The sequence below is a fragment of the Bipolaris maydis genome (assembly GCF_028858645.1).
Source record: "Bipolaris maydis strain C4 unplaced genomic scaffold PSV08scaffold_5, whole genome shotgun sequence".
Lineage (NCBI taxonomy): Eukaryota > Fungi > Ascomycota > Dothideomycetes > Pleosporales > Pleosporaceae > Bipolaris > Bipolaris maydis.
In genome coordinates, this window is record NW_027093861.1 from 1,572,307 (window position 1) to 1,590,846 (window position 18,540).

Below are 18,540 nucleotides of genomic sequence, written 5' to 3' on the forward strand. Positions count from 1 at the left end.
TCTGACAAAACCCACCAACCTCCATCCCTACTTCCTTACATACATACCATCCTTGTTTTTTTTGGGGGGAAAAGCAAAAAAAAGCAGTCGAACAACACAAACCTCTCGTAAACCCAAAACAAAAACCACTTTATTTTAAAACGAAAACAAGAAAAGTTAAAAAAAAATCGAAAATATGTTCATCCCACCCGTCCGCTTCGCTCCCTTCCAAGTCTCCCGCCCCAACCCCACAAACACTAGCACAAGCAACAGCAGTACGACCAGCACTGTCACATCTCCACAGTCCAGCGGCCAGAATCCCTCGCATACGCCCTACTACGCATCGTCTGCAACGACGTCTTCCAGTGGTGCCGCCGCCGAGGGCCACATGGCATCCAGTCGAGGCACGACGGGGTCGCAGGGGGGGAACTAAGTGGCGTGGGTTTTTTTGTTATTTGTGGGGATTTCTAGGGGAAACGGAGATAAAGGGTGGATTTGGATGTGTTTTGGGGGGTTAGCGTGGGAAGTTTCTGGAAAGTATGGGACTTGTATGGGTTCTCGTTTGGGTCTGGGTAGGGGAAGGCATGGGACGAGGGGGGGGGGGCAAGGGGGTTTTGTGTGTATATCACCGAGTGAGAAATGTTTTGAACAGAATTTCTTTGTATTGTGGTTTTTTATGTATGCCTGATTTCACGTCAAAGGTACGCATTTTCTTCAGTGTTGTATGGCATTTGTGTGCGATACGTGGATGGATAGTAGAAGAGGGAACAGGTCTAGATTATCTCTTCTCTTTTCCCCCTTACATTCATGTCTAGAGTACAGTACTATTTATCAAGAAACAGGTCCATGAATAGAGAAAGATGATAATGCTCTTGTTTGAATTGAGTTAGGTATTTACTAAAACTCGGGAGGAAGATCTACGCCCCTTTGAGCAAGCTCAAGACCATATGAACAGCGCTTTGTATCCCGGTGCTGTGCTCCAAATCCCCTTAAAAACCCATCGTGCGCTCGTTGGTATAACACAAGCGCATCAGAGTAGCGCTTCTGCCTGTGAATACAGACGGCTAGACTGTATAGGCTGGAGAATACATCTGGGTGCTCACGCCCTAATATTTTCTCATGTCCTTGCAGCGCTTCCCGATGCATCTCTTCTGCCTCTTCTAGCTTTCCTCGTTTATCTAACACTACTGCAAGGTTATTAAGACTAGTGAGCGTGTCTAGGTGCTCACGCCCAAATATCTTCTCGCGTCCCTGCAGCGCTTCCCGATGCATCTCTTCTGCCTCTTCTAGCTTTCCTCGTTTATCTAACACTACTGCAAGGTTATTAAGACTAGTGAGCGTGTCTAGGTGCTCACGCCCAAATATCTTCTCATATCCTTGCAGCGCTTCCCGATGCATTTCTTCTGCCTCTTCTAGCTTTCCCTGACACTCTAACACTATTGCAAGGTTATTGAAGCTATCAAGCGTGTTTAGGTGCTCACGCCCAAATATCTTCTCGCGTCCTTGCAGCGCTTCCCGATGCATCTCTTCTGCCTCTTCTAGCTTTCCCTGATGCTTTAACACTACTGCAAGGTTATTAAGACTAGTAAGTGTTTCTAGGTGCTTACGCCCATATACATTCTCTGCGATCTCCAATGTCGATTTGCATAGTTCTTCTGCAATTCCGTTATTCCCCATTAGAAAATAGTATCTCGCAGCCCTCAACAAAACTGTTTCCCGCATTTCCAACACGTCTTTATCTGTCGTGGCATAGCTTGTAGTTTCTGTCAAGTGCGGCAGCAGCACTCGACACTCCTCCCACGTCCCGTACTCCCCACTTGGAAAAACCATATGCATAGCTCGTGTCGACTCTTCAACCCACTTATCAATCTCCTTCTCCTTCTCTAACCATTTTCTCATCGACAGCTGGACCAAGCGATGCATCGTAACTGCCTGCTGCCCAACCTCAACCTTTACGAAAGAGAAACCGAGTAGTGGTGCCAGAGCATCGTTGAATTCCAGTTCGCTAGTCGTACCTTGCACTAATTTCTGTGGGATACCTTGCTTGTGGTACATGCTCATAAGTGCAAGTAGGTCCGCTGCCGATCGCTTCGTCTTTCGAATGTGCTCAAACGAGATCTGCCATGTTGCTATCACTGCATGCCGTATGCTTGGATCGCGCCGAATGTCCTTCCACTCGTCTTTGCTAAGCAAGTGCATCTGATTGGTATCGCTTTCGCGAAATAGATTTAGATAATCGCCTATCGTAAACTCTTCTCCTAGTTCTTGGATATATGCTGCAGCATGTGTGATGGCTAGCGGAATGTACTCCAGGTCATGAACGAGCGCCTTGGCATCTGCTGGATCTGAATTTGTAGATGAAACCTTGGTGTGAAGTAGTGCCACTGCGTCTTCTTCGCTCATCGGCTTTACCTTGATGGTACCGCCATGTCCGCCCACAAGATTGGTTGCTGCAATATGGTTTCTTGACGTGATCAGGATTGTCCCGTGGGTCGTCTGTGGAAGATAGCTCGCAAGCGAACCACCTTCCTGATCACTGCTGAAGAAAATGTCAGTTTCGTCAACGTTATCCAATATCATCAGCCATTGCCCATTTTGACTGTCCAACAACCACTCATGTACAAGCTGTAGCACATCTGTCTTGGGATCGTCCCATCCAGGCAAATGAAGCTTTTTAGCAATTTTTTTGTATCCCTGTTGGAACTTTTCGGAACTACTCGCGTGTATCCAGATGACCATCATGTGGGGTGTTTCCTTGTGGGTTCGATATGCATACTCAATTGCGATTTGTGATTTTCTAAAAACGTCTTAGTGCACTTTCTACAAAGAAGAAAGATGTAAATACTGACCCCACACCCCCAAGACCAACGAGGGCTACGCGCGTGTGCGAAGGTGTAGCTTTTCTGCGCTTTTTTATCTCGCTGATTTCGTCTTCTCGTCCGATGAAGAAATCATCTTGCGAAAAAGGGAGCATGAACAAAGCTTTGCTTGCTAGTAATAGAAATGACCGGTAAGCTTTGTGTCTTACAGTAATCTATGGAGTATGATCTTACGTACAAGCAGCATCTGCCAGTCCCAGAGCAGCGCCTTCAGAGATGGAAGGCGTCTGTTGGTTCTTCAGTTCCTGTTTTACATATGCTTTCAAAACACCAGAGACGGCGCGGTATACCTGGTCATCTCTACTTATGCACCTAGCCATTTGCATGTGGTTCGCGTCGATGCTCTCGACAGTCTCAAATTCTCGCGGAAGGTCGAGCTTAGAAGAGAAGTTGTCCACCACCTAGAATTGTCAGCTTCTCCCAGAGGTTTCTGTATCATGCTTACCTTTCCTTCCAATCCACTCACGCCTGTGACGCCTCGTGCTTCCTGGAAGGAATGAACCTTGAATTTGCCTTTGGACGCGATCTGCTTGAACTCTTCGTGGATATTATCCAAAACTTCGTTGTTCACTTCCAGTGTCTCAAGAATCTTCTTGTTTGAGTCTTGCATCGCTACACGAGCAAGATTCGATGCAATCTGACCCCAGCCTGCATACTCGCTGCCCCGATGCGGCGTTCCGAGAAAGACGATGAATCTTGTCCGCTCTTGCGTGGTCTCCGATCGGCGGATGGCCTGCAGCAACAAAGTCAGCAGCGCTGATGTAGCCTATCACACTGTAGGCTCCTTACATCTTTAAGTATGATTCCACCAAGACTATGCACTACGAATACGAGAGGTTTCTGTAACGTGTTCAGATAAAATCTTGGAGGGATCTAATGACTAGCCCAGCTCATACCTCGTTGCAAATCTCTCGCTCCAGCCTAACAGACAAATCTTGACCATGCTGTGAGATGCTATTCTTGTTGTTGGCTTTGAACAGACCGCCAATAACGTCTGCATTGTATCCGTACGTCCACACGCAGGCCTGAGGGATGTCTGGTACGAGATACTCTTCTGGCCAGAAGATGCGACATGGCGATGATGGAGCGGAGATTGAGGGAGAATCTTGCATCTGTGATAATTCTGGTACATGAGACTTGGCCGATCGCCGTTGGAAAAAAGATCGTATCGGGAGACTTTTGGACTTCTTGGTAGCATCGTTGCCGACATTACTTGGGGTTGCAACTCCTTCCCACGTTCGTCGAGGATGGCCTCGCAAGCCATGGATGAATATGATGCTGAACGGTGTCAGTGATTTTGCCAAAAATGTGGATGCGATCGTACTTCACGCAAAACTCGTCGTCGTTCTGTGTGCTGGGTGTCAGCCTTGTGAAGTCGAGCCGGTGCACGGCAGCACGGGGTGGTGCCATAGAAGTTGGGCTGGTCGGCCAGCACAGTACGTTCATTTAGTGAGCTGTATCGAATCTGTTAAAGATGGCGAATCCATCTATTCAAGGCATGTAAAAAAGTTAAAAAACAGAAGCTTGGAGGCTGTAACCTGAATGACAGCAGAGTCAAGGCTGCATCATGCAGTTTCGACTGCAGCCACGGCGGCTAAATTGCGAGCAACTCGATAGAAGAAACAGACGAGATGAAAAAAAACAAATAGAGCAGAAAACGTACAGAAATGTCGATGAGGGTACACTGAGTAACGTACATACCAAGTTGGTGTTTACTTACATTGGCCGACTTTCTCCACCTTCCTTCTCTTCCCCCATCCTGCCTTCCTTCTCAGGCCTCCAACACTCCACAACCATCACCCAACCCCCCCCCTCGACCCCCCAAAAACAGCAAACACAGAGCCACCCACCAAAAGGCAAGCGCAAGCAAGTAAACAAGAAAACATCAACCCCCCCAAAAACGCATCCAAACATCCATAAAGGAATTAAATTCGACTCTCAGGATATATCCACCAACCACACTCCTGTACTCCATTTCTCCACCCACCACTTTCCTCATCTTAACCTGCCAGACTATCAAAAAAAACACTCCTTCCTTCACTTGCCATGTTTCCACCACAAAAACCTAAACTTCGTATTTTCCTTTTTTTTTTACCCCACTACACTCAGCTTTCTCTTCCAACTTTTCTCCTTGCTTGCTTTCAACCGAAAAAAAAGAAAGACGTGAAGAAGATGAAGAAGATGAAGAAGAAAAAAAAAGTGGCACACACAAAAGGCGAAGGCGAAGGTGGGGAAGAAGAAGACGAGCAACAACAAGCAACAAGCAGCAACAACAACATGTATATAGACGACCACATATAATCATCATCTACCTCTTCTCATCCCTCCCCAACCCAGCCTCAAGCGCAAGCGGCGTCTTCTGGTTCTCCCCTGCCTGTCCCCCACTCTCCTCACTACCAGCAGCAGGTCTCCTTCCAATACGTTGAAGCCAGCACTCTGCACTCTGCACCGTTCCATCCACGACCGTCGTAATTTGGCCCATCATGTCGAGCCCCTCCTTTGCAAATGCCAGCATACGGTTTGCGCCGCGGACTTCGTCGCCGCCGCCGCCGCTGCTACTGCCACTGCCGCCACTAGCGTTGCGGCTGGCGAGTTGCCAGCGCTGGGGCACGGAGAGGAGTTGGGTGCGGACGACGGTTTGGGCGTTTTGCGGAAGGGCGCCGCCGGTGTAGCGGGAGACGGATTGCACGACTGATTGGAGGGTTTGCCAAATTTCCGAGGAGAGTTCCTTGATGCGGTCGGCGAAGCGGCGGACTTGGTCGTCCTTGTCGGAATCTACGAGGCCCATTTGCGCCATGTTGCCATTGAGCTGGGCTTTTTCGTCTTGGGCAATGTTGTGGTTGTTGCTGTTGGACGAGGATTCCCTTTGGTTGCGCAGCGCGGCTTCGTATTCTTCCAAGACCAGCTTGAGTGCACGCATGACTGAGTCAATGTGTGTTGTTGCGCTGCGGAGGAGACCAAGACAGATTTTCAGGGAGCGCAGTGATGTCTCGGACAGAGCAACACCAAGGCCAGAGGTTGTCATAATGAGCTGTGTAGACCAGTTTACGCGGCGGTCTTGCGGGGTCTCGGATCGTTGTTCTGGTGCTTTTTGTCCAGTCGCGTCTCCCGATACAATCGCCTCTTCGTAGTTTGGAGATCTCTGATCATCGTAGGCTGGAAGCGATTCAGAATAAGAAGATTGAGATCCCCCTCTTGTTCGCGACGCTGCCGCAAGTGCATCATCTACATCCATGGCATCGTCGGCGGGGCTCGCAATCCTCTGTCTCTTGCTTCTAGAACTGTCGCTGTCACCCTGTTCAAGATCGCTAGGCCGGCGATGTCCTTCACCCAGGTAACGGCGCAGGCTCTTTTCCATGCCAGTTCTTCTGCCTACGGACGAAACAGTATTTACTACAGGCGATCCAATATTACGTTCCAGTAGTTCGGCGCCATATTGGACTAGACGCGGCGTGTAACCTTTTGTCGTATTGTAAGCGGATATGGAGCCATTGATGGAACTTCCCAGCCATGGGTGATTCGAGGTGATTAGCGACAGAAGTGGTTCCGGTGGTTCAGCAGTGGGTGAGCGGGCAGACAATGTGAGGGATCGTGCCGTGGGAGAACGGACAAAGTCTATAGCCTGTAGTTAGTGCATGCTTACTGTTTGCCCATGAGGGCACCACCCCCCACATACCTGGGTTGCCCAGTCCGCTTAGCGCCTCGGCTGCCAATCGTACATCTGGGTCATCCATACTGACGCTCGTTTCTCGTATACTCGATGTGTCCATGGGGCTTCCTACTTCTTCGCGCGGCAGGCTTTCTGGCACGCTCGGGAACGTAGTGCCATTTGGGGCAGGCAAGACGCCCCAATGCGATGCCTCGAAATTTGTGCGCGGACTGTATTCTACCGAGGCGTGTGGCATGTGACGTGGTTTGGTCTCGGGCAGATGCAGCGACTTGATGCCTGGGAGTCTTGCATTGTCGGGGTGATGGTTGTGAGTGGGTATATGCGTTGGTACCGAGGGCAGATGCAGCGACTCGGGCTCGTGCTGGGTGTATGCAGGCGGCGGGGCACGCTGGAGTGGGCGTTCTTGCTCCATGGTGAATTGGCAGGACGTGGTCAGAGAAGCGTGCGGGTTGTGATGCGGGCGACTAGCGGTACCCCACGTACGCTCGGTGCGCGAAGCACGACGGGACGGCGTTTTGGCAATGCGATCAGATAGTGTGCTGTGCTCGACTGGAGCGTGTTGCGCTACGTCGCGCTGCCCAGTTCCCGCGTGCGATCGCAATGCCTAGCAAAGAGTCGGAGAAGTGGGCTCGAAAGGGAATGGGGGCTCAGCGGGAGCGGAATCGGATGCCGGGGCGCAGGAGCGCAAAATGAGAGGGGACGCAGCAATGATGTTGTTCAGGGGAGTGGGCGGCTGGTCACGCACGAGGCAGAGGCAGCATGGCAGTGCGAGCAGAAGGGTGGCAGGATGGATTGGCCGGGCTACGGCATAGCTGAGCGGATGTACGGCCAAGATGCGAGGGGAGCAGACGACGGCGATGGCAATGGGAGCCAGACGAGAGCGCCCGGCGGCAGCAAATTGGGGGTCACCACAAAAGCCATGATTCTCACATGTCAGTCCTATCACATGTCACCGGCGATCCACCCACAGTCCACGCCACCCACTCTCGCTTGGCAACGCAAACGAGACGACAAGGCCCGTCGTCCCGTCAGACACGAGGGGCTACGCCCCGGCGCTGTCTCCTTTTTTCTTACTTACATACTACATGTATATACACAGTCTACGATGAGCCCCCGACTGCGCTGCTCTGCTCCGCTCCGAGTGGGCATCAAGCCGCACTACCCCATCCTTGGCCAGGCCGGGGACTACTTATACACATTGGCCGCCGGGCACATGGCGTAATGGCGGCGGATCCTTTGTCAGCCTCGTCTTGCACCATGCCTCACCCCTCGGTTTTGCACGTGTAAATCTGGTCAAGCTTCCCCACATGTGTGTTTGTAAAGCTCCGATAGCCGCAAGTGGCAACATCCCAGAAGCAGTAATTTCCACACCAGCAATGGGGCAATGAGCGTTTCAACTCTACTACTTACTGCGCATGTAGCCCTCACACAATGCTTATACTACACCGACCCCTTTGTCCGCCGCAGACATTGAAAAGCAACCTACCTGTCCATCACGTGAACGCCAAAATTGATGCAACCACGCACCCGCCTACACATATGCACATACACAACAACCCCCATGGCAAGACCAAATTTGACCATTATTAGGCATTATCTGTCATTCGAGTATCTTGTACAACGCGTGCGTGGACTGCCCATGTCAAAGCCCAATCCCAACACCACCGTTGTCCTAATGCAATCCGACCGACCAACCATGCTCTTTACATGCTTTTATCGTAACACGGGGCAAGCCAAAACCGTCCCACCCCACACATAACAATTACAATAAGTATCAAAATTGCCGACCTCAAATGGCCATGGCGCATCAAGAACGAAGTCATAGGAGCCAGGCCTAACTGGTAGCTCCTCTAGCCAAGCATGGTGCGCCCCCAGCTGCGCCTCTATTAGCTTGCGCAGCCACAACGTCACCCTTATGCCTTGCGGCTGCGTGTCGCCCGGCCGTTGGGAGTGCCGTTGGGCGAGGATCCAGTAGCAGCGGCGCCACGCGTGATCGAAAGACGCCTGCGAGCCTCGCCAACAGTGGGCACCTTCTCGTCCTTCATTTCCACGAGAGCGCTGGTAGCCCTGCGGCGGCCCTTGGGAATTGGCTTCTTGTATGTGGCAAAGTAGAATGCCAGGAAGAGGAACAGGTACGATGTGATGATGCAGATACCGGAGATGGCAGCAAACTCCTCGCCAGCGCACTTGCCCATGTTGGGAATGTGGGGCCAGTAGGTGCTGGTGAAGTAGGTCCACGACGCAAAGTAGATGAAGCCTAGGCGGGGTTAGCTGTTGTAATGCACCATCAAGTATGAAGCAACCTACCAAGATCAAGGACGAATTGGGTGATTTGGCCAACGGTAATGTACTTCTTCCACCAGATGCGGATGCCTCGGGCGCTCTGGAAGTAGTACCAGTACATGACAACGTGGACCGCCAAGTTTAGAGTGATGACGGGCCATGAGACGGGGGTGTGGCCAATGAGCTGGGTGTAGCAGAGGAGGGCCGTCGCGCCATGGTGGTAGGTGTGGAGGAAAGCTGGAATCCGTTAGCTTTTCGATTTCTTGACCGCCATTCGGATGCACGTACTCAAAGGCTTCTTCTTCAAGAACAGGAAGCAAGTGTCAATCAGCTCGAGGAACTTGGTGAGGTAGTTGAGCTGTCCGTTTGTTAGCATGGTCTGTAGCGGGGCGCCCGTCATGAATACGTACGTAGTAGAGGATAACCAGCTTGTCCGTCCAGCCGCCCTCATGGTCGCAGATGGCGAAGAAAAGGCCCTTCCTGACAACCGTGGGGATGATCTGCTCGGCGAAAAGCAGCAACAGTGTGCCGCTAATGGCGGTGAGGTAAAAGTTGTGCACCTTGAAAAGAAAGCTGAGCTTGAAGGGCTCGCGATTGCGCATAAGCTCCCGGCCGCCGAAAATTACAATGTAGTACACAAGAAGCGTGACAACACACGTCTTCAAGGTCGAGAGCGGTGTGACGCCCTGCTCGAAGCGGAAGTCCTGGGGCTTGTAGCCCGCAATGGGCTCAAAGACCTTTTCGAAAATGGGCCATAGAGCCAGGCCAAAAGGACGGTCAAGCGTCGGCACGCCGTATTCAAGCCATTCTGGGTTTCCCATTGTGTGTGTGTGTATGTGCGTGTGTATGAACTCGCGGGAGCAGTGGAAGATTACGGGGTTTGGCGGGAGAGGACGTCAAGTGTTTTGATTCGAAGGGCTGCGCCTATCAGGTTTGAGAGGAACAAAAGGCGTAATCAAACAATGAGCGGAGGGAAAGAAAAGACGGCAACCACGACCAAGCACACGCAAGGCGCAAAGGAACGACGAAGAAGATGTGAAGAAGCGAATCTCACACCGCGAGGAAGAGGAAGTGTTGATGAGGGTTGTGAAGAAGGGCCAGCGCCAGTTTTCTGGACTACAGCGGCGGAAAGGAGGTCGGAAATGACTGCTAGGGTCTTCCGCCATTGGCGCAGATCTGGCCTATCGAGCGGCTGCTCGTCCGCATTGCGACCCTCTGCAGACCGAGGCCAGCCCCTAGCACGCCTGCCGGTGATATCTGCCAAGTCTTACAAGTAGATGATGTGGATGCATCATGGCAGCCCGCGTACGTCTGCTTGCATGCAGTACCATGCCCACGCCCATGCCGGTACCGTCCATGGATGTTTCAAGACGCAGGCAGTCCCCGATCCAATTGCCTCGAGCCCCCATCCATGCCCCCACGTGCTCAACATGCGATTGCACCCCAACTCTCAATTCAGGTCCGCTGCCAAACTTTTGCGCACTGTGGAGAGTCCTCGACGTGGCACTCACCAAAGGGGAACAAGCGTTCCGGAAAGCTTGGCGCCCCGGATGCCGACACACCGCCCCCCTTATTGTCACTCACTGTCACTTGTCGCTCGTCTGTCGACCTCGACTGCCCCGGAACTTTGGTGTCAAGGTACCCATGTAAACACAATTCCGCATTGCTTCGTACGAACAAGCAGCATCCCAAAACCGTCCCTCCCCCCTTTTTTTCTTTTGCTCGTCATCATCATAGCATACAACTTACCCCTTGTTTTCAACGCTCGATCTCTTCACAATACTCGCCACAGACTGGGGTTTTCTCTTTTTGAAAATAGTCTTAATATTGCGTATACGTAGGTGCGCAAAAGTGAAACCCCTAGTAGGCATCACTCGCACATCTATAAGCCCTCCACAAAAACAGATCCAAAACACCTTTGTAAGAAGTAGAAAGAAACCCGTCCTTCTTTTGGGGGAGCCAGCCAGGGACCTACGCGACCGCTGAATGCCAACATGAACTACAAACCATAGTCAAAAGAGCTACACATAGACCACAAACTACATGTAATGAGACACCATCACACAAGCCACAAGCCTCAAGAGCTCGTGACTCGAGCAATGCTGCTCCCAGAGTTTGCTCTCGCTCGTCCAGAAGGCGGCCCTCGTGACGACACAGTGTGACCAGAGGACGAGTTTGGCCGACTGTTGCTACGAGGTCGACCAGCCGAACGGCGGGCACTGGATGATACATGGTGCTCCCCTGATGATGAATGGTACCGTCGCTACAAGGACACAAAGCACAAACACGTCAGATCCACTCGAACCAAAAGCAAACGCCTGGACAAGAAGAAGACAGAGAGAGTGAGAGAGTATAAAAAAAGACCTAGGAGTCTAGGAATATAATTAAGAGTACACCGATTCGGCCACACAGAATGCTCATCTCGAGTTCTAGGGACTTAAGAATCAACGTACCGAGGTTTGACTGCCTTGACGCTCATAATCTTTCGGCCGCCTGTCTCTCGATGTCGCCCCGTCGTCCTGAAGACGGAGGTTTTCCAGTCGTCCTTGAGCTGAATCGTCCACGCGCCCTGATGACTTCTCTGCCGTGCCATTTGCGCGTGATTCTGCGAGCTTGGCCAATCTGTCCCAGCGATCTTGTCGACTTTGCTGCCTTTGTGTCGCATTGTTTTGCGATTCAGCATAGTCGTGCGAGCAGTCGTCAAAGAGCTGAGGATTGACTTCCATGAATAGCTTCATAGCATTGTATACCATACCGTGAATTGTTCTACACATAATTGTTAGCCTTCACGTCTTTGCTGACGACATGGTGCTGCAGCATACCGGTTCCAGTGGCCCTTTGAGTTTTCGTACAATGGTGCAAACATGATTGGCAGAATGACCTCGACGTTGTCGCTGACAAGATTGCAGAAGTATTCGTTATTCCAGAAGTAGAGTGCTCGCTCTGCAACCTGGAAGTGGGGGCTGGCGACCGACTTGGCTAATTGATTGAACAAAGGCTCTTGCACCTTTGCGAACTCAGCAGGGTCCATGACCTCAAAAATGTCTTCAACTTCGTTCAGGAACATGACCTCCTTGGTACTGTTCACCTTGGGCCAATATCGGAGAAGACCCAAAACAACCTGCACATGTTAGCCTAGCTTGCTGGACTGGGCATCTAACCTTACCTCTTCTGTCAAAGCTGCATCCTTCTCTAGAAACTGGACAATGCAGTACGCCAGCTGTGGATGATACATACTCAGGCTCTTTACCTTGTGCAGTGGAATGAGCACCCTTGTCAGGAAAAGCTTGTGCTCTTCCTTCAAGGGCAGAGCAAAACCGTTAATGATGGAGCCGAGAATTTCGAGAAGCTCGGCAATTCCGTTAAATCGTTCCGTCTCGTAGATGAATTGGAAGAAGACATTGTTGATGGACCGACGAATGTAGGAGCGGAGGTTTAGGAATTTGCCGTATATACGATGAAGCGTCGTCTTCAAAAAGTCGCGTTCTCGGGGGTCCTCGGAATCGAAAAGCTCAAGTAGCTGGGAAGATTAGCTGCTAGACTGGTCATTGTAAAAGATCAAGTACATACGTTGAGCACAAAACTGTGGTCTATGTATGCTTTGGCAATGTTTGTGTTGAAGTCCTGGCTCTCAATGAAGCGCAGGAAGAATTCGTAGACGACTTGAATGTGCGGCCACGCAACCTCCAACACAGGCTCGTCTTCTTCGGGGTCAAAAGCCTCGCCCTGGGGGTTCATGGGCGGTGGAATGGGCCGGAACAAATTCTTGGCAAACATCTCCACGACGCGAGGATACATCTTCTCTGTTATCACCTGGCGATTGTTGGCAACGTAGTCGAGCAGCTCGTGCAGGGCCAGGCGCTTGATCTCTTTGGACTTCATATCGCCGCTGGCGTCGTTGAAATCGAAGATGATGTTGCATTGGTCGATCTTCTGCATGAACAGTTCCTCCCGCTTGTTTGGAGGTACCTCATGGAATCCAGGTAGCTTCTCCAGTTCACGTTGACGCTGATCGGAAATGTCAAAGCGTGACGAATGCTGCCTCTTTGGAGTCCTTATACCCTCGATATTGTCCTTGGGGGTCGCTTGAAGACGGTCGAATATGCCCGACTTCTGTCCCGCCTTTGGAGGCGCAAGGTCGCCAGGCATGGTCTCGGCAGCGCCAGGAGGGGGAACGTGCTGCAACAGTACTTAGTCTACGCAGGCCTTCTACATAAGTATGATGAGCAAGATTACTTACAGGAGCGCTCGGGCTGATGACGACGCTCGGCGCTAGGGGCTGCCCAAGCCTAGAAGGCGTGCCTGGACCTGCAGCACCAGCATTGCCAGGACCCATCAGGCCCTGTCCAGCAAATGACTGCTGTCCGCCTGCTAGAGAGCCCGACGAAGGCTGCTGGTTCTGTTGTAGCGACCCGAGGTGGGCTGCGGCGCCATCAGTAGCGGGCTGGCTCTTGCTTCGCGCGTCGGTGAGCTGCGTCTGTGATGAGGAAGGAGTGGCCTGGGCGGAGCCTGAGGGAGAATTCGAGGCACCGAGCGACGGCGAAGCAGTGCCCGAGTTTGAGTCCTTCTTCTTCGACGACTTTCCATCCTTGCTTCGAGAAAGCTGTTCAGACTAGACATGTTAGCCTCCGCGCATAGAGAGGGGCAGGGCGGTGGGCGGTGGCCGCAGCGCAAGGGTCCAGGGAGGAAACGGAGACTTACGACCCTTTGCCGGAAACCCTTCATGATTGTGCAGGAGCGCTCAGGGCCAGGTCAAGCGCTGCGGAGGTGTCTGCGGAGACGGGCGTCCGAAATTGAGGCGGGCCTCTGGGCGTGTATCGAGGGGGGGTCGCAATCCAAGAGCGCCAATGGGGTGCCAGAAGAGGAGCGCAGGCAGGGGAAATGACGACTAGGCAGGCGTGCAAGTCAGGTCGACATGGAGGACGAGGGGACGCGTGAGATGGTGGATGGAGGCTAGTGTGTAGCCGTCTTGGGATGCAGCACGGGGAGTCGGTGGAGGGCAGAGCTCGCGAGAGGGGGGAGGGAACAGAAGGCAGCTGAGGGGAGCCCCAACAACGGCGTGGTGACGTAGAGGCGAACCGGCAGAGAGAGCGAAGCGTGTAACTGAAGAGCTGGAGATGGGAGACTGAGCAGGTCGTCAACTGACAACTCAGGGCTGCTGCCAGACAGACGGCGTCGAGTGATTCGCGCTAGCCGTCCCGTAGCGAGGCCGTGCGTTTGGGATCTCGAGAGCCCCGCCGCGGCCGTCACGACATCATATACCCGCAAAGCACATGTACATGCACACGGCCATGCGGCCACGGGCGCCTTGAGAGACGCGGGCGAGGGGGGACACACATAGACGACAAATAGGCTTTGGCGGCGTTGCAAGGCTGCACGTCACCTGACCACCCGCGCCCACAGCGAGCCGTAGCCACATCTCCGGCACCATAGTATACAGTACCTAGAGGGACGCTGCGAACAGGTCCTCGCATGCCCATGGTCTGTGTGTGTGCGCCCTACTTGATAGTGCTTCCGCCGTGCTCGCGCAGACTCTGCAAACACAACCACACGAGAGACTGCGTGTATACTCTGTACCGCGTGAACAAAAAAATCCGTTGCAGTGCGCCATGAGCGACGAACAACCCACGCACACTGCAAACGGCGAAAGCCAGCATGCATCGTGGCTTCCTATTCCGTCGCGCGCCATCTCGGTTGTCGAGCATCCAGCCATCATCAAGAACGTGGAAAAGGGCATTGCCTCGTTGGGCGGGCCCGTCAAACTGAGCAAGGTCGGCAACAAGTCTTTGCACAACTCCATACCACACCCGCATGCTAACACGTGACCCAAGGGCCTGCGATCAAAACTGGAAACGACCGTTAATGCTGAGGGCGATGATGAACTCAAGAAACTCATCTCTGTCTCTCTTCGTCCCGACGACCCCTTCGCCAAGCGTTTGCTATCCACCCCGGTGCGCACCAACAACCTGCTCCTAAAAGTCACAGTCCCCAAGCGAACAGGTCGCAAACGAAAGCGCGGCACTGCGGGGCCCTTTCTCGCTGAAGAAGACACGGCCCGTGACAGCCATCAGACATACGTCGATGGGCCAACAATCTTCCGAAGCATCCAAGACAATGCATCCACATACAAGGTTGCTCTTGTTGGTGTGGTTGACGAGACTCACCGGTTCAGGAGTAAGTGTCAACTCCCTGATGACGTCTGACATCTTGTGCTGACTACTTAGATATGCCTGACTTGCAGTATGCCGCTTCTCACAGCGACATAATGGTCGGCTTGCGTGATCATATTCTTTCCAGACGATGTAGGATTAGCCCAAGTAGTCTCGGGACATCACTGACGCTTTGTTTTCTAGATGACAAAGTAAAGAACTACAACATCAACACAGCAGCCGGTGCAGATATTACCAAGACTGTCGGTCCATCTGCAGAGTTTCTACAGATGCCAATCGCTTTCAACTACCGGTATGGTTGCAGTTCTGCTGACCCAACGCTTACTGACTCCTGGCTAGTTTCCAGCAAAACTCCAACGTCAAATACACCGATCAGGGTGCTGTCAATGTGCAGAGAAGTCTGTCTTACAACGCATACACCATTGTCAAACCCACTGACGAGCATGTGCCAACTGGACCGGGACCCAACTTACCCGCAGAGAGGGATCTCACGCCGTATATGCAGTCGCTGATTGCCAACATCAGAGCCCTGCTCCTTGAAAGACCCATTGTCACTCGCCAGCTTCTGTACAACAGGCTTGGGTGGAGCAAGCGAACCAAACTCCGACAAGCAGCCATATACTGTGGATATTTCTTCGAGAGTGGGCCCTGGCGAGAAGCACTTGTGCGCTGGGGGGTTGACCCTCGCAAGGATCCTGAATACCGTAAATATCAAACGGTATCTTTTCTCTCGTACCTCAAATCGGGTATATCAAAACACCGCGCAGTTTTCGACCAGCACGTCATGAAGCTAGCCAAGATGTCTCCAGAAGAGCTGGAGTCTGAGCATACTTTTGACGGTGTTCATGTCTCACAAACTGGAAACCTTTTTCAATTCTGCGATATCACCGACCCTCTGATTTCGAAAATTCTTTCTACAAAGGACATCAGGACGACGTGTGCGCCGACCTTCCAAGGATGGTATCATGTGGGAACATGGGCTAAAGCGACGGTAATACTAAAAGATAAGATGAACACAATCATTGGTGGTGAGAAACCAGATGACTCAATCTACCAGCGTATTCTCAGTTGGCCTGAACTATGGGATGACAAGGAAATGGCAGCTCAATATAAAGCAGAGATCGACGACCGCCAGATACACCAAGAGAAGAGGAGAGAGCATCAGGTTATGCACAATGTCCGTTGGGCTGCAAGAAACCCGCGATACACTTTTGAGAAGATGGAAGCAGAAAATGAACAGGAAAGAGAAGCGAATGATGTGGAAAATTTGGAGGATGTTGATGTTCCCGAAGACATGACAGAAGATCCCGTCATGGCTGACACGGTTTTGGATGCAGACCTCGACGCAGACGACGAAAGTGCTGAACCAGGTGGCGAGGGTGACGATGGCGACTATGAAGATAAAGAAGATGCAATGCAAGATGACGAGCCGGACGAGGACATGTATGGGAGCTCCGATGGTGAAGACGACAATGATAGCCCTATCATGTCTGTTCGAGCTACGTCCGAAGGGCCCGCGCCTTTTGGAGGATACTATAGGGTATAGGAGATACTAGCATAACGCCCATAGATATCACTGAGGAATTTTGAGCTTTGTATTATTCACTATTATTGAGTCATTGCAACTGTGAGTTGAAAATGACTCTTTCATTGACGATCTGGCTACGTACTGCAAACCCCCACACACAGGTTGGGAACACGTAAATTATAAACAGCGCGCTCAAATTCAATGGATCACCGTAGCATCAACAACTCGTTGACATTTATCTATTTCAAGGAAACTAGTACACTTGGTACACAGTAAATATATGGGGGGTGTAGGGACTATGATTTCAGCCTTGGGTATAGTAGTAGTAAGAGCGACCCACTTTTCCATGCTTGGCTTGGGTGCAACTCGGATCGTCTGAGCTTTCGTTTTCATAACCTCACGCGAAATCGCACCACCACCGACATCACCCCTCGCCCACGCAACGCCGGCTCAACCGTCCAGTAGCCCCCCTCATCACCTCGAAAAGCTAGCCGCCAGCTAATTGAACCGCATCATGCTCTTCATGCGCGCCGCGTCAAAGGTCAGCCGGGTGGCAGTCCCGGCCTACCGAGCACCTACTGTTGCATTGAACGCTCAGCGCACCTTCTCGCAGTCGGCTATCCGAAAGAGCGATGCGCACGCCGAGGAGACATTCGAGGAGTTTACCGCCAGGTACGAGGAATCCATGGAGGGGCTCGGACGATTGGGAGAAATAGTGGGACCACGGACAACGGACAGCCATTGGGTTCGATTAACCGCATCTAGAGCTGCAGCGCTGACTTTTGTGTCTTCATTGCAGGTATGAGAAGGAGTTCGAGAAGGTCAATGATGTTTTTGAGCTTCAGGTACGTTTGTTGTGACCCAGCATATGGCCCGCCCCGGTATCACCCGAGCTGCATTGAGCCAGCTGGTGAACTGCTGTAAACAAGAGCTATGCGCTGACACATCGTAGCGAAACCTGAACAACTGCTTCGCCTACGATCTCGTTCCCTCCCCTGCAGTCATCACTGCTGCTCTCCGCGCTGCCAGGCGTGTCAATGACTTCCCCTCGGCTGTCCGAGTTTTCGAGGGTACGTTTCTCATTGTACCCCCGCGCATGCATATCTGGACGGTTTACGTAGCGGCGGGGCGTGGAACATGTCACAGGATGATGCGACCATTGGGTGTGACCAGCCACGGAGTTTTGATTACTAACATACGTCACAGGTATCAAGTTCAAGGTGGAGAACAAGGGCCAATACGCCGAGTACCTTCAGGAGCTTGAGCCAATACGCGAGGAGCTTGGTATCCCCCTCAAGGAGACCCTCTATCCTGAGGAGAAGTAGATTGCAGGCTGGTATGCTCGCTATCCGATTATCTCATTCTTGACATCGAATACTTCGGAGCGCCCAATGTAAATGCCATATTTCAATTTTCTTTACTAGACAGAAGACCGGAAGCGAACGTGGCATGTATCACTGTGTGATGTATTTGCAGCATGAACGGTGGTCAACGTATGCCAAGGCGGGTTGTGGTGGTGCAGAGTGCAGATATTTAGATGCAGCAGGTAGATGAAAAGAGATTTGCAAGTTCAAATTCCTTTAGTTCATTTTCGATGTCTTGATATGTTGGGAGGCATGTGTGATACTACGACTATCACATGCCTTTGTTGGAACATGCAAACATCTCCAGTCAGGGTTGCAGTCATCAACACATTTGCTGGCGGACACGATAGGCTCAATGCCACAGACCGGGGATTTGTAAACGCCGATGGCGCTAAGCCCAACTCGCACAGATGCAGGGGCAAATCAATCCAATCAGCGGCAGGCAGCCACGGAACTTGCCGGTTCAGAGTCCAGGGCATTCCCACCTCTGCGACCGGTCGTCAGTTGAGTGCTCTGCAGAGCTCAAGACGCGACCTCAACCAGCACCTGCTGGACGCGCCTTCCCACCCCACCACCAGTCCTCGTTCTCTCATAACGATTTTAATGACCAACCGGGCCATCTAGCCTATCCCTTCTTTTTCACATTTTAATATTCCCCATTGCAGCC

General features: G+C 52.0%; 7 protein-coding genes across 7 annotated transcripts; 2 read left to right on the forward strand and 5 right to left on the reverse strand.

Moving 5' to 3' along the window:
- Positions 1-876: 876 nt before the first annotated feature.
- Positions 877-4,311, reverse strand: PSV08DRAFT_221145 (uncharacterized protein; the record flags this gene model as incomplete). Its single annotated transcript, XM_066092165.1, has 7 exons — positions 4,183-4,311; positions 3,755-4,136; positions 3,648-3,698; positions 3,304-3,591; positions 3,037-3,259; positions 2,829-2,961; positions 877-2,776 (listed from the first exon to the last, which is right to left on the reverse strand). The coding sequence occupies exons 1-7, from the start codon at positions 4,302-4,304 to the stop codon at positions 877-879; spliced, it is 3,099 nt and encodes a 1,032-aa protein (XP_065949347.1). The 5' UTR covers positions 4,305-4,311.
- A 459-nt stretch (positions 4,312-4,770) lies between these two features.
- PSV08DRAFT_409059 (transcription factor Opi1-domain-containing protein) lies at positions 4,771-6,940 on the reverse strand (the record flags this gene model as incomplete). Its single annotated transcript, XM_014226526.1, has 2 exons — positions 4,771-6,473; positions 6,535-6,940. 2 exons carry the CDS (start codon positions 6,938-6,940, stop codon positions 5,167-5,169), a joined length of 1,713 nt encoding a protein of 570 aa, XP_014082001.1. The 3' UTR covers positions 4,771-5,166.
- A 1,171-nt stretch (positions 6,941-8,111) lies between these two features.
- On the reverse strand, positions 8,112-9,873 carry PSV08DRAFT_289196 (GNS1/SUR4 family-domain-containing protein). Its single transcript, XM_014226525.2, has 4 exons — positions 9,222-9,873; positions 9,100-9,169; positions 8,836-9,048; positions 8,112-8,785 (listed from the first exon to the last, which is right to left on the reverse strand). The coding sequence occupies exons 1-4, from the start codon at positions 9,630-9,632 to the stop codon at positions 8,442-8,444; spliced, it is 1,038 nt and encodes a 345-aa protein (XP_014082000.1). The 5' UTR covers positions 9,633-9,873; the 3' UTR covers positions 8,112-8,441.
- Positions 9,874-10,622: 749 nt separating this feature from the next.
- On the reverse strand, positions 10,623-11,363 carry PSV08DRAFT_289202 (uncharacterized protein). Its single transcript, XM_066092587.1, has one exon. It carries the CDS (start codon positions 11,041-11,043, stop codon positions 10,783-10,785), a length of 261 nt encoding a protein of 86 aa, XP_065949348.1. The 5' UTR covers positions 11,044-11,363; the 3' UTR covers positions 10,623-10,782.
- PSV08DRAFT_178015 (phosphatase 2A regulatory B subunit-domain-containing protein) lies at positions 11,256-13,536 on the reverse strand (the record flags this gene model as incomplete). Its single annotated transcript, XM_014226524.1, has 6 exons — positions 11,256-11,577; positions 11,634-11,932; positions 11,978-12,331; positions 12,382-12,990; positions 13,052-13,423; positions 13,513-13,536. The coding sequence occupies 6 exons, from the start codon at positions 13,534-13,536 to the stop codon at positions 11,256-11,258; spliced, it is 1,980 nt and encodes a 659-aa protein (XP_014081999.1).
- Positions 13,537-14,405: 869 nt separating this feature from the next.
- Positions 14,406-16,531, forward strand: PSV08DRAFT_361347 (RNA polymerase III transcription factor IIIC subunit-domain-containing protein). Its single transcript, XM_014226523.2, has 5 exons — positions 14,406-14,582; positions 14,643-14,985; positions 15,036-15,113; positions 15,165-15,273; positions 15,321-16,531. Exons 1-5 carry the CDS (start codon positions 14,421-14,423, stop codon positions 16,525-16,527), a joined length of 1,899 nt encoding a protein of 632 aa, XP_014081998.1. The 5' UTR covers positions 14,406-14,420; the 3' UTR covers positions 16,528-16,531.
- Positions 16,532-16,931: 400 nt separating this feature from the next.
- PSV08DRAFT_401052 (cytochrome c oxidase subunit VA-domain-containing protein) lies at positions 16,932-18,081 on the forward strand. The gene is made up of 4 exons (XM_014226522.2): positions 16,932-17,181; positions 17,309-17,354; positions 17,462-17,579; positions 17,716-18,081. The coding sequence occupies exons 1-4, from the start codon at positions 17,024-17,026 to the stop codon at positions 17,832-17,834; spliced, it is 441 nt and encodes a 146-aa protein (XP_014081997.1). The 5' UTR covers positions 16,932-17,023; the 3' UTR covers positions 17,835-18,081.
- Positions 18,082-18,540: the final 459 nt, after the last annotated feature.

Excerpts from the sequence above, each read along its gene's own strand:
- PSV08DRAFT_289196 (XM_014226525.2), bottom strand. The coding sequence starts at position 9,632 with ATGGGAAACCCAGAATGGCTTGAATACGGCGTGCCGACGCTTGACCGT. Across the intron at positions 9,049-9,099 it reads CTTGAAGAAGAAGCCTTTGA|CTTTCCTCCACACCTACCAC; the intron begins GTACGTGCATCC and ends AACGGATTCCAG. Across the intron at positions 8,786-8,835 it reads CCAATTCGTCCTTGATCTTG|GCTTCATCTACTTTGCGTCG; the intron begins GTAGGTTGCTTC and ends AACCCCGCCTAG.
- PSV08DRAFT_289202 (XM_066092587.1), bottom strand. The coding sequence starts at position 11,043 with ATGTATCATCCAGTGCCCGCCGTTCGGCTGGTCGACCTCGTAGCAACA.
- PSV08DRAFT_361347 (XM_014226523.2), top strand. The coding sequence starts at position 14,421 with ATGAGCGACGAACAACCCACGCACACTGCAAACGGCGAAAGCCAGCAT. Across the intron at positions 15,114-15,164 it reads TCATATTCTTTCCAGACGAT|ATGACAAAGTAAAGAACTAC; the intron begins GTAGGATTAGCC and ends TTTGTTTTCTAG. Across the intron at positions 15,274-15,320 it reads CCAATCGCTTTCAACTACCG|TTTCCAGCAAAACTCCAACG; the intron begins GTATGGTTGCAG and ends ACTCCTGGCTAG.
- PSV08DRAFT_401052 (XM_014226522.2), top strand. The coding sequence starts at position 17,024 with ATGCTCTTCATGCGCGCCGCGTCAAAGGTCAGCCGGGTGGCAGTCCCG. Across the intron at positions 17,355-17,461 it reads ATGATGTTTTTGAGCTTCAG|CGAAACCTGAACAACTGCTT; the intron begins GTACGTTTGTTG and ends GACACATCGTAG. Across the intron at positions 17,580-17,715 it reads GGCTGTCCGAGTTTTCGAGG|GTATCAAGTTCAAGGTGGAG; the intron begins GTACGTTTCTCA and ends CATACGTCACAG.